The 14256-nt window shown below is 38.9% G+C and overlaps 1 protein-coding gene across 1 annotated transcript in view; it reads left to right on the top strand.

The window, feature by feature from the left end:
• Positions 1-6525: 6525 nt before the first annotated feature.
• Positions 6526-14256, top strand: part of LOC140375260 (arf-GAP with Rho-GAP domain, ANK repeat and PH domain-containing protein 1) — a 35460-nt gene continuing 27729 nt past the window's right edge. The window contains exons 1-2 of the mRNA XM_072461821.1: positions 6526-6602; positions 10521-11431. Of these exons, the coding sequence (XP_072317922.1) occupies positions 10539-11431 (893 nt within the window). The 5' untranslated portion in view covers positions 6526-6602; positions 10521-10538. The remainder of the gene's footprint in view (positions 6603-10520; positions 11432-14256) is intronic.

Genomic DNA, 14256 nt, shown 5'->3' with positions numbered 1-14256 from the left:
AGCCCTGTCTCTTTATAGACATTTCCCTGTGTCAAGCAGGCCAGAAACTCCAACATTGATAGACCTCTATATTTATCACACAGCATCTCATAGTTTTTAAAATGATCACAACTAACAGGAAAGTGGGCAGAGGATTACTCAAACATGCAACCAAACAAAATACAATTTGTGTAAACTAATGATGAGGAAACACCATTGGTTAACAGCTCATTAAAGTTGATTTAATCTGCATTTCCCCTCAAATAAGCTATAATATTTTGGCTGGTATAGTATCATATATGAGTCCACATGGAGAACCCACAGCATCAGAGAGAATCCATGCTGACACCCATTTCAGATCTTGTCTTGGACCGAGGATCAAACCCACAACCTTCTACCATTTTTCCACTGTGCCCCAAATATGCAGCGCAACAATCACAAAACTATTTAACACACAGCCCTGCCTCTACCTAATATCATGGTGAAGTTGTGCACTGGTTATAGCTGGATTGATCCCCTTGGTGCACAGAGCCACCCCCTCTTTAGCAGCTTAATGGTCGTTTCAATCACTCATCATCATTACATGCTGAGGGGACAGGAGAGGCTTGCTGCTGTAGTTCATGCATGAAAACCCCAGGCTGCCTTTTGGTGTTTTTGGGCGTTTCTCTGCACACCAGGAGCAGACATGAGCAGTGTGTGTCTGTGTGTGTCTGTGTGTGTGTCTGTGTGTGTCAGCGTGCCACCCCCACAGCATGAGCCCACCAGTGCTGCTAGACTGCTGATGACTCACATGGCGGCCCCACCTACTCCTCTCTCCCCTCATCCCGTTTTAGCCCATATTCTATCCTCTCCTCATCATGCTCTCCTCTATCTGTCCTCTCAATCTGTTTATTTTTCCTTCTTTTTTCACTTTCATTTCTGGTACACGTTTGTGACTCATAACTTTTGTGGTTTTGAATGAATGTTGTTACTTGGAAGCTTCATGTGTCTAGAATTTTACATTATAAAACAACACAGAGTAGCTAATTGCTTAAAAGGCAGGGAACCCATTGTGCCAGGCCCCAACACTGATAAACACTGAATGGCAGATGGTTTACTAAATCATGTTTTTGAGTTATGTAAGCATGTTAAAGGTGCACTATGCTTAAAATGTACTACAGTAATAACATAAAACCTATCTTCATGTAAACAAACAGGTGATGCTGCGTGCCAGGACAAGTTACAAGTCAGGTCTTTGGAGAGGCGACCTGCTCATAAAAAAATTTATCATTTTTTTCCAATTAAATCACTGCAAGATAGATAGTTTAATGCCAAATTGTGGAACATTCTAAGCGATCCAATGACAAGTTTTTTAGTGTATAAATAAAGCAATGCAAATTCATGATCAATGTCAATAGGCTCAGGATGTATGTAAAATGATGCACACTACATTGTATATGACCTAGTACAGTTATAGCTGGAACTAGTCATGAGGTATACAGAGCTATGTCTTTTTTCTAATCTTCTCCTTGCCCCAGGTCAGCAGTAAAAAGGCAACACACCGTCAGGTCATTGATTTGTTATAGTGCAGGCATATTGTTCCTTCAGGCTCATTGCAGTGCAGGGAACTGGCGTCTGTGGCAGACACCGAGTGCATTACACTCTTGGGAATAATACACCCAGCCACACTCAGGCGTCCACACACTCCATAAGCAGCCATTAGAAGACTTGTATTGTATTTGTCTTGTTCACAACTAGTCACTATTCATCTGAAAGCTATTAGACTTACAGCATCAGAATGTCACTGTATCTGTACGTCCTCATTCACATTTTTACTGCACACAAATTGTCAGGCCTATGCTGTAATGTACAATAAAATATGCAGCTTGAATTGCGTTTCTTTAAAAAAAATAAAAAAATAAAAAAATAAAAAGTAGACAGTGATGCCCCCTACTGTTTCCCTTGGGGTTTTGCAGTCACTCAAGGTTATTATCAAATAGACTCGAATAACTTGACTGCCACATTGCCATCGCTACAAATAAAACACGTTTTTATGCACAGAAGATTGTTTGCCAACTTATGGTTAACGTGCCCAAGAAAGACTTATATCCACACGGTTTTGGGTTGGTAGTGTTTAGAATAAATGTGAGGCTTTTGATTAACTGCATTTGTGTTGCTTTTTTATGTGTACAACGCGTGTGGAATATGTTGTTTACGAGTTCGTTTGCATGGAAACCAACAGGGCAGTCCACAAGTCCACTTCAGTCCTTTTTAGTGATCACATGAGGACTTGACGGAAGTTTTCACAATTAGGTTCAATCTTTGTGCGTAAACGCTCTCCGTAGAGAAAGCGCAACCGGGTTTTCCCTCACTTTCAAACTCAAACTCAAACGCACAGAAACCTTCGCTACGTATTTTATTTTGAAAAAACCAAACCGGAATCAACCTGCTACGTTATCACACGCTTTTTTGCCCAGGCGTTTCTGCTGGTTCATTCGTGAGAAAACTGTTATCCGCTACTTGGCGTTGATGTTTGATGGGTAAAGGCCACTTTTCACCAGCCGCACACCGCAGAGCTTACACTGGAAACATTAAAGCCGCCACAGACCAAAAGGTAAGACAAGGCAAAGCACGTCAAACTTTACGCGTGAAACTTTTAACTTCCTCAGCCGCGAGTCTAAAAGTGGATACAAACAACTCATGGATGGATGGTTCTGTGTGGATGTGTGTTGTCCGGGAAACGTCCAGGAGCCACTGACCCTTTGCCTAAAAATAGGATTTAAACGAATCTGGAATAGACCTTTGCTCTTTATTGTTATCTAAAATGACTGGTCTGTTCTGCTTTTATCAACTTACTTTTTAATCAAAATGAGGAAATGGTTGCAGTTTGGGCATTAGTGATAGTGTTTTGTCCTGCTGTGGAAGTCTCCTCCTTTTTGCTCCCAGCACCAGTTATAATAAAGCCTTGTAAAGTTGTGTATCCCCATTGGAATCTGTTAATCTGGCTGATCTGGTAACAGTGCATTTGAAATGATAAAGTGAGGAGGAGCAGTTGGACTGATGAAACACAAAAGTTGCGTTAGAATAGAAAAAAAGACTGAACTAATCATTAGGTAATGGTTTATGAAGCAAATTGCACTGTACTTCCTATTTATTTTAAGCACAGTGACCAGTTCACCATAATGTTTTATATTCAGTCAGATCAGTATAAACCATGCATACATTTTAGAGCCATAATCACATTAGAAACATTAGATATCTCTTTGGTCGTTCGTTTGGAGTATGGCACGAGGCAGTGTTTGTTCCATGAAGTAAAAGTGTGAAATGACTAACATAAAAGCTCTGTTTATAGTTTATGTAGTGGTGGGCAATATCAATAACTATATTCAGACCATATTTAAACAGTTCTTAAGGAATGTGCTTAAATGTGCCTCTAAATGTCGACTTGTTTTACTCGTTTGGTAGATCTACATTTTTCTTAGTCGAATAAATATTTTGTTTTTTTTTATAAGGATTTATTTGGGACCAGAAAGGAGAAAGAATGAAGTGTACTACCTGAAGATTAGAGAGGGAGTTTAATCTGTTTGCTTTAATCAAACATGTCTATGAATACTGCTGCTGTTGTTGTCTTGTAAGCGATGTTTTTGTAGAAATATTGAAACGTTTTAGAGCTGTAGCCAGTTTGGCCCGGTCCTGTCCTAAAAGCAAAAAGTCGACCAATAATTTCTTTTGTTGACCAAATTCCTACTTGGTTCTAGAATCACCCAAAACGTGAATGGACCATAAAACTAACCACAAAAGTGCAGAAATATCACCCGTATTACAACAGATCTTTTTGAGGTCATTTTTGATCATAGACAATATTCTTGACGTTCTAATTTTCCATTAATTCAAAACAATAATTGTGATAATTCCCTGTTTCAATACATCTTCCACGTTTTAAGTGAATGTCATAGTAATTTAACTTTTTCTAATAGGCCTGCTTCATGTCTTTGAAACTCTTTGCCATTTCGACACACCATAATCTCTTAATTTGTCATATAATCATTGCTGTTGAATGGATGAATTGTTCCGTAAACAGGACGACCTAATGCAGCGATCCAGCGCGAAGGCGTCGAGAGGCTCCCTGAACCGTGAAAATCATAATGCTGAGCCATCACATTATTCTGCTGCATAAGTTCTACACAGCCCCCCTGCAAAAGTAACACCATCTAAGCAGGAACTATCCGCACTAAAGCTTATTCACGTTCACTTATTCACGTCTATAAAACCACACTGCTTTGAGACGGCTGCAAGTCTCTGATTTATCGTCTCAAATCTGCTGTGTCCACTACATTCTTGTTCTTCCTGTGTCTCAGATCCACTTGATAACATGTACCGTGAGACAATTTCTAATGAGTTTAAGCAAAAGAAGCACACAGTTAATGAAATATGCTGTCGTTATGAGTAAAGGGACAAGTCAGGTGCTTATAAACACAATAAACGTGAATTTTTAGATGTGTTTTTGTATTCATTATGATAAAGAAAGGTATGTAAAGTCAGTAGTGATACAATTTGGTGTGTTAATCCATATTCAATCCTGATTTTCTTTTTAAAATCGGAAGAAATGAAAGCTAAGATGATAAATATTTAGACTTTGTTAGACAGAGAGAGCCTTTACCCTCAATTTTGAATCTACATTTTATAATTTATGTCTTTATTTCAGTTATTGCAAGATAGTTCAAAGCCTTTGTGTACAGTATGTGCTTTTATTATTTGTTTTACATTTAACTGTGTGTCATTTTCGACCAGTGGCAAAGGAAATGGAAAACGACCCATACATATCTAAATGAGTGGAGCAAGTAGGCACAAGCGCGTAATAAATAGCTTCCATCAAGGCCGAACTTCTTTTTTGTCATTGATAGCGTTTGTTGTGCGGTTGCAGACGAGAGATGGTTGCTACGGGAAACGTAAAAAGTAATCGTGAGTGAGACTTTGGAGGCCAGAGCTCAAATACATTTCTTTACTGGCAGCACTGAGTCACCCCGAGGTCTCTCTTTGAAAGTTGGCTGAACAGAGTGGTGTGTCAGTCGAAGGCGATATGAGTCACGCTCCCAGTGGGCTTTTTTATCAATACCTTCAGTGGAACACGCACGGGTCTGAGAGTTCGGACCAGAAAAAAGCAAATAGCACTTTCTCAATTATGTTCACAGCTTTTCTACTACAGGAACTTCTGTGGTTGTAGTTTTACCTCGTGCCACCTTTTGCTATGATAGTAGATATTGACAAACATGAATATTTCAGTATTTTAAGTCGTCAGAATTCTGCTTAAAGGTGATTGTAGATTAAAGTATCGCAATTAACTCTAAAAGAGATGAATTGCAATCGAATCGAGTGTCATACATTCTCCCACAAACAACAAAAAAATCCTTATTCTTATTGCTAACCATGCACCGGTAGTTTAGATTTGTACAAACGTGTATGTGATTCTTTTATTAGTTTGTCAATTCATATAGACTTATTTCTTTCTGTCAAATCTCCTGCATGTGTTTTATAATGTGCATTCTTAACAGAATCACAATAAGATATTTTTTCCCAAGTCCTGCAACTGTAAATTTGATCAAAAAAGTGCAGAAATGTAATGTAATGTCACACTGTACGTTTGTTTTATTTGTATTTTGAATCAGCCTGTTCTATCAAAAGCTTTATAGGTTTGTGGTTATGTGAAGTTTATTTACCGTCAGTACAGGACCTGAAGTCTGTATTATAACCTCTAATGAAGAAATATCAACAAGGACCGTCCTAGAGGTGTCTTTGGTGCAATTTTGAATTTCTCAAATATTTCTATTCATGTAGATCATCCTCACCACAATCCAAACCTGTCTCAAGGGAGCGCTGGTAAACCGCACTCCCTTGCCACTAAATTACATGTTTTATGAGTAAATGCCAACAAACTGTGAGACTTAGTATTAATAGATAAAAGAAAATGCACAAAAAGCATATATTTTAGTGCGTAAATGTTTTAAGTTTACAGCCAATATGCAGTACTTTCATGTCCACCTGGAAGAGTGTTGGTGTTTGCATGAAGCATAAGCAATTTTTTGAGGAAGTTGGGTTTCTCTCATTATTTTGTTGTGCATGAAACAAAACTCTATGCAGCTTAAATGCAAGTGGGTAGAGGTTTAAATATGTGTTATTGTGGTTTTTATGGCATTTCTAAACTAACCCTGATTGCATTGCATTTGTTACAGATTTTCATATACAGCTTGAAAGCATTATTTCACTAAGAATTATGCAATTTTAATCTGAAATGTAAATATTGTTTGATAAATAAATGAGCCAGCGTGAATTTACAGGGCTTTCTGATTGGTCAGTGCCTTCTGAAGTAGGAGGGGACAGCATCGGTAAGAAGTGGAAAGAACAGTGTGAACAAAAGTGTTTTCATCTTTCAGAAGAAGTACAGAACAGATTAAGCACGCATGAACAAAACAAAACACAAACCTTGGTATTGCCACGAAACTTGTTGATTTTGCATTTAAACACAATCTGAAATACTAATGAGATACTTTTTTTTTTGTTCCCGTAAAGATTTGCCAATGCAGATGAACGGAAGGAGAACTGGAGGCGACAAACAAGGCCTTCCAAGACGTCAACCAAATAATTAGGTGAGCACTTGTTTCAAAGGGTGTTATTTGAACAGTCGGTCCCACAATGCATCATTCCTCACTCTTGTTACAGAGTATGTGAGAGTGCGCTTGTCCTGAGCTGTACAGAACACTCCATTGTAAAGGCCACACAGAGACCTTGTTATTGGAAGATTTGTGTGTGGGAGGGTGGGAGGGAAAGAGAGTGCTCGAAGGGGTAAGCAGAGAGGGAAAGTGGGGACAGCCTGGTGTTTATGAGGTGATGCATAGTCAACTTTACTTTTAAACTAGCTTTTCTCAGTTTTTAAATGTCCAAAACAAAACACAGCACAGAATACTGAACAGAGAGACAGGCACATAAAGGCTACAAAATGCATCCAAAAAGGTGACGGCACATATTATCCGACAAAAACATCCCACTCAGTCCAAAGTTAAGTCCAAGTTTTCACATTTTTTAAATTTCAATTACTATTTCAGTCCAGCCCTCCTTCGTTAGTTCAGTTTGTGTCCATTTTTTTGTGTAAGCTCCAAAGGTATCCATTTATTGTGTCCATGGCAGGAGTTTCTGAGGTCCAGTGTGCTGAAAACAGTCTGCAGTTGTTTGTTTATCTCATATTTCTGAACTGTAGGACATTCCCAAAACACGTGATGATGATGGTCACTTGGCATGTGTCTGTCCAGATTATTAACGCATTTATATAGTTTAGATTTTATTCTGATTTGTGTGCCTTAATGAACATTTCAGTCAGAGGGTTATAGTGATCAATATTGCTTTGTTTATTTCTTGGTTGTAATACCTCCCTTATTTGTTAATAAAGATAAAAGTCCTGTTTGTCTAAGTCAAATGATTCCTGTTGAAGTATCGTAACTTTTAATTTGATTTTGTTTTTCAATCTAGTATAAACTAGTCATTTTTTTATCCAGACCTTAAATCTCAGGTCAGTGCTATTTTGATCATAATAAACCAAGCAGCTTAAGATGTTTGTAAAACCATCCTATTCTAAATCACTTTTGTTGGCTTCAACAGTTAAGATCATATGTGAGGAAGTGCACTTGCTTGTGTTTTACCGTCAGCTGAAAAGATCAAGATCACAGTTTTTATCTCGTGCACAGAGATGAGTTCAACGTTCTTTTAAGACCAAAGAAAGAATGGCAAATATAAGCATTATGTTGTAAACTTAATTTAATGAAATAAAACAATTGAAATTTGAATGAAATGATTAAATCCCAAAGGCTGATATTAAAGTAGTATGATGACCTTTGCAAACGACAAAAGATCCCATCTTACTTACAACCTGCTTAACCTGTAGTTTAGGAATCTACAATCTACAAACACGTTTTATAATAAAAAAAAAAACAACCTTGCTGTATGTGACTATTTTCACTGTAGAAACACATTGGTATATTCGAACGACTAGACACTAAGATCATCAACCGCTTGTACTTTTGTCTGCTCTTCCCCATTTTGCGCTTCCCTTTTCACAAATAACTAAAACTAGTGACTTGGTTTGCAAGAATAACATAGAACATCAGCGCTTTTGATGAGAAAATGGCTTTAAATTAATTTCTTTGGACCAGAAAATACACTTCTCTGGGTTATTTGTGGGATTTTTGAATTGAACGCTAAGACTCTTGAACTACTTCCTGGTTTTAAAAATAGGAACTGTGTTTGATCAGTGAGATGCTGGGATTCTCACTGTCCCCAGGGCTCTGTGTGGTCAGCGATCAGAGAAGGAAATAGTTCACAGGAAATGAGTGGCATTTATTACATGCCCACCCTCTGAAATGTGTGGCTACTTAGAAGTGTCGAAAAGCAACAACAACCAAAACCTCTCTTAGACTTAGACATGCTTTATTGCCAGATAAAACTACAAGTGTAGTTTGAAATGCTTATCCCACATATCGTAAGGGTATATTTTGCAGGGATATTTACGGCTCTAGTTTTAAGTACTAACACTTACCACAAGGGGTCAGCAAAACACATGTAGACAGTTTAGTAAATGTTTTGTGGTTCAGAACAACTAATAGCTCTTAGTCTAATAGTCAGAGATTATACTTTTTCTACCTTTGTCTCTTCCTTCTCTGTCTACAATGTCTTCTCTTTTTTACAACTCTCTGTTGTACAACTTTGTGGTGGACTCTTTTTTTTTTTACAACTTGAATACTTTGTGTCTCTTTTGCAGATGAAAGATCAGTGTGACATGTGAAACCACAGTGTGAGTGGACCAAAGACTACACTTCTGTGTGTGGAGGAAACTAAGTGACTTGACCGAGCACTTTTTTCCGTCTCAGGCAAAAAGGTCAGACACCTTAAAAAGTAAAACGTGCCTTTTTCATCATGTGTAGTGTAGATATAATGTACTGTGTGTGTTATGTGACTGCTTGCTTATTGATAAAAATCATAATCCCAAAAATGGTTACAGCTTTGAGCCGTTTGTTCATTAAATGTCAATAATTTTAAACATGGAAATGTACTGTCAAAAGTGAACCTGTAGATTAAGAATATTATTCCTCATAATTATTATTTATGTTTAGAGATTGTATAAGCATCTTACATCCAGGTTTTGTGGACAAGCCCCAAATAATATTTCTTTCAACAAACACCTTGGTAGTTGATTGGAGCAATACTTGTAATAACTCCAAAACGTTCAATGAATTGTACTGCTCTTTTCTATTGGCTAATGTTTATTATAAAGCTCAGTGAAAGCAGTTCCCATGGAGACATGTGAGATAAAGAAGAGTGTTGCGTTGTGACCTCTCGAGAATTAGTCTGCTTATTTTTCAATTAAAGGTCAATCATTTTCGGCAGTCAATATGTATTTAGGGTACTTTGTCTTTGTACTTGTGGGAAGTACCGTACTGTACTACAATAAAATCTCGAGCCGTAGACTGTGGAATAAATAACTCATTATAACTACTATATTTCTCACAGATCATGTTAGTTTACAATATTGTACAGTAAAGAGATAATCCTGCTCTTGTGTCAGTGGCATAAATTAGTTTCTTCAGCATTATTTCACACTTGAAAATGTGTGATTGGGACAGGCCTGGTTGTGGCAGAAACTTGTAATGTGCACGTTACATTCTGTAGTAAACCATTTTTATTCGTAGAAATATTCTTAGTGAAGCTGTTCTAAATGTAGAACAGTTCTAAACTTGAAGACACAAATTTAGCTGTGAACGAGTTGTTTCACTCCACTTCCCTTGTCGCGTTTGTGTGATGGTGCCACCGATAGTGTTACCGTGAAGTCTTAAGTGAAGAACAGTCACTTAAAAGCTAGCTGTAACTAATGCCACATTGTAGTCAAAATCATTTTAATGACATTTATTTAAGTGGTCTTTTAAGGAGACAAACATTTACCTGTTCTTGAGGATTCTCCTGTTAATTATCCACAAACGAGATTTATTTCCAACCCATGAAAAATGTAAGGTTTTATTTTTTTTGATTTTTATTGTTTTGATTTGTTTTGTAGATTTTTTGAAACTGAAATTTGATCAGACATGGTATCTAACTACACCATGATCAGATTAAAGAAATTAAAACGTATAGAAGCCACTATAAATATCCTGGTTGATGTTGCAGAAATATGAATGGACTGTAAAATGTACCTCTTAAGTTAAAAAAATACACAGTTTGAAATAACAAAAGGATTACACAACAATGATCATTATCAGAACATTTTGATAATTCTATATTTGACTGTACACAATATACTTAATTTGCACATCTTATGATAAACAGTTTTGGGGTTTTCTTGTACGATACATATCTCTAATGTAGTGTTTGCTCAAAACTAAAACTGAAAACGTTTTTTCATAAAGAGGAACCAAACCTAAACCTTTTTTTATTCCTAAAGACCGATGAGGCTGATTGCTTGAAAGTATAACCAAAGCATGACAAGTGTAACACTCTATTACCCTCTCTCTCTTTTTCAACAGTGATATGTGAACAATGAAATGAGGTGTTGTGCCAGCTGTAATTCCCCAAACATGACGTCCGATGATTCCTGTATTACTCTGCCAGACTGGTTGAACGTGCTCCATCTTGAGCAATACAAGGAGGTTTTTCTCAGTGCGGGCCTGACAACGCTGCAAGAATGTCGCACACTGACACCAGAACGACTGGAGCTGATGGGCATCAACTTGCCGGGACACCAGCGGCGCATCCTGTCCAGCCTCAGTAAAACTCTGGTGCACTGTGACAGAAGAACACCGCTACAGCCGGACCCGCACGATACATCTGTGGAGGAGAAAAGAGAAGATGATTTGATGGATAAACCGATCCCCAAGCAGAGGGAAGTTTTAGAGAGAAATCCAGTTTATCAGCAAATTTTATCGACGGAAGATAGCAAAAAGGAGCGTCCTGTGCCAAAACGGAGGACTAAGTTTCGCTCAGTGACTCCAGGCGCTCCGGATATAACTTTAACTGAGGTTGCGTTGCCCCCTGTCCCTCCTCGGAGTACTCCCAACTGCCCCCCGCAGCTATTCGTGTCCCCCGAAATGCCACCCCCAATCTCCCCACGTCGGGACAAGCAGCAAACGATGCCCGCGGTGCCCCGTAGACCCCGGACCTCATCCAGAAGCCCTACTCTGACTTCGGAGCAACCGTTTGCCCAACAGTCCCAGCCCGCCGCCCCCCTGTGCCCGACTAGGGCCCGGAGCCTGCCGTCCCCGCCGCAGGACTGTATGAACTCCAGTGGTGATGGGAAAAGGAGGAGCTCACACGTGTCACTCACGCCCTCTGCCACTGAAGACACGGTGGCCCCCCCTCTGCCTCCCAAAAGTGGATCAGGACACAAAGGCCCTCCTCCACGGCCCCAGAGGAACCTTGCATCTTCTAAAGCTCACAGGTAGGCTCATTACATCATAATTTACAGCATTTTATTTGAATGGTAATACTAATTGGGCTGAACAATTTTGGCAAAAATATCTGAGTGTTTTTATTTCTTCTGACGAACACCGACTGCAGTTAGATTTGTGTTTTATGTTTGAATTGTTAGTTTCTGTTCAAAGTTCAACTTGTCCTGGAGCTTTAACATTTAAGAGAAACAGTTTTTATACAGAATAAGACAGAATATCTTATGTTTTTTGTGTGTGCAAAATACAGCTAAGAATATAATAGGATTGCCTAGTTTGCCCAGTTTGGTCATTTTGCTGCTGTTTATAATGTTACTTCCTGGTAGGACATGAGCAGCAGATGTGACACAGGTAGGAGTAATTCTAATACTGTTACCTAGCAACCGTACTATGAACAAGGGCCAAAATCCATGTAAGTAACACAATAGTTATGCTTTGACAAGTAAAAAATGGTGGCTGTTCAGAAGTCCGACGGTTCAGAAGTCCAAAGGTTCAGAAGTCCAAAGGTTCAGAAGTCCAAAGGGTCAGAAGTCCAAAGGGTCAGAAGTCCAGAGGTTCAGAAGTCCAGAGGTTCAGATGTCCAAAGGTTCAGAAGTCCAAAGGGTCAGATGTCCAAAGGGTCAGAAGTCCAGAGGTTCAGAAGTCCAGAGGTTCAGAAGTCCAAAGGTTCAGAAGTCCAAAGGTTCGGAAGTCCAAAGGTTCGGAAGTCCAAAGGTTCAGAAGTCCGAAGGTTCAGAAGTCCGAAGGTTCAGATGTCCGAAGGTTCAGAAGTCCGAAGGTTCAGATGTCCGAAGGTTCAGATGTCCGAAGGTTCAGAAGTCCAAAGGGTCAGAAGTCCAAAGGGTCAGAAGTCCAAAGGTTCAGATGTCCAAAGGGTCAGAAGTCTAAAGGGTCGGAAGTCCAAAGGTTCAGAAGTCCGAAGGGTCAGAAGTCCGAAGGGTCAGAAGTCCGAAGGTTCAGATGTCCGAAGGTTCAGAAGTCCGAAGGGTCAGAAGTCCGAAGGTTCAGAAGTCCAAAGGGTCAGAAGTCCAAAGGGTCAGAAGTCCAAAGGGTCAGAAGTCCAAAGGGTCAGAAGTCCAAAGGTTCAGATGTCCGAAGGTTCAGAAGTCCAAAGGGTCAGAAGTCCAAAGGGTCAGAAGTCCAAAGGGTCAGAAGTCCAAAGGTTCAGAATTCCGAAGGTTCAGATGTCCGAAGGTTCAGAAGTCCGAAGGTTCAGAAGTCCGAAGGTTCAGAAGTCCGAAGGTTAGGGGTTAGGGGTTAGGGGTTAGGATTAGAGGTTAGGGGTTAGGGTTCGGACTTGTGAACCTTCAGACTTGTGGGGTGGAACCGTAAATAATACCCGATAACACCTTTATTTTGTTAAATGATTGTTTAAACTGTCAGAAATATGCATCAGTTGCATTTAAATCGTTCCTACATTTTGTCTACATAGTCTTATTGATGACACGCTAGAGAAAATGTCTGTAACTTTTTAAACTGACTTGATTAATGAAAAACTATTTACCAAAAGTACTAGCACCACCAAACAAAGTAATTTTCATTCATGATTTGCGATACATCTTGCTGCCTTAAATACTAACATGAATTATTTGTATTTATTGCTGTTTTGCTGCCTAATTTAATATTAAAAACAAAATAGTTTTATTTAACACATACTGACTGGTCGCTTCCTAATAAGCCTCCTTACTTTGCAACACTACCACCTACTGGCTGAGATATATAATTGCATTCAAAGTTATCATTGACCCCATTTTTTGTGTGTGTCATTCATTACGTTTAGCTTTGCAGTTATGTTTTTAATAGTAGGATTCAGTTGACAATACCCAATGTACCCCTGTCCCCAGCATGATGAAGCGTTGACATTTGAAAACTGATATTTGAAAAACTACGGTTTACAGAACAAATTCAAACTTTTGGAAGCTAAACATGCAGAAAACAACAACCCTCAAATGCTGAAAAATGGAAATGAAAGATTAAAGATAAGAGGTGAAATTAATGACCTGGCATCACATAAAATAACTAGAACATCTTTGTAGGGGTAAAAATTGCTGAGTTGGCAAGTTTTATACGCAATATGACTTTCTTGAATACATAGGAAAACAAATGAGTGATTACACCTACATAGGAAATGATTTAAATTGGATAATAACAGTCTTTGTGACTTGATAATTGTGACCGTTCAAGTTGCAATGAATGTGGCAGTTGTAATTCAATCTGAAAACGGTTATAAAATGATGTATAAATGGGTAGGAAGAAAGGAGGAAGTTGAACTGAATGGAGAACTGCAGAGTGGATGAGCCCCTCTGTAATGAGAGGAAACTGAAGAAATATAGGTACACACACAATCGAAAGTGCTTAGTTACAAGGAAGTAACTTTGAAGGAGCAGCTGTTGACTGACACACATGGCATTTGGAGTTGGTGGAGTGAAAGCCTGTCTGGCCTGGGCTGTTTGTCTCCTGCCATCTTCTGCTTAGTCGCTTGTTTCCTTGTCACCTTTAGTCTCGGTTGCGTGGGTTTGTGTGCTACGGAGGCAGCTCGTTTTGTGAACTTTCCCTGGCAGGTAACGCGTACAAATTACTTTATGACCTTTAATCTGTTGTCTGACTCAGCACGACGGCGTTACTTATCACAGATTTCTCTTTTATGTGTGGTCATCACATTTTTATATGTTATCATCACTCAATAAGGTTAAGTGTTTCAGTGTTTATATTGACCAGCAGTCAATTATGTTGTTAAAGAAATCCCTCACTTTCTATAGTTTCCGTATGTTTGCTCGAATGATGTAACCGTGTTGTTTATAGTGGTTGGTAGTGCTTG

The sequence above is a fragment of the Eucyclogobius newberryi genome, unplaced genomic scaffold (genome assembly GCF_026437365.1).
Source record: "Eucyclogobius newberryi isolate DKJ021-1_F unplaced genomic scaffold, fEucNew1.0.hap1 SCAF_10, whole genome shotgun sequence".
Classification (NCBI taxonomy): Eukaryota; Metazoa; Chordata; class Actinopteri; order Gobiiformes; family Gobiidae; genus Eucyclogobius; species Eucyclogobius newberryi.
This window is presented reverse-complemented; position numbering and strand designations above follow the sequence as displayed.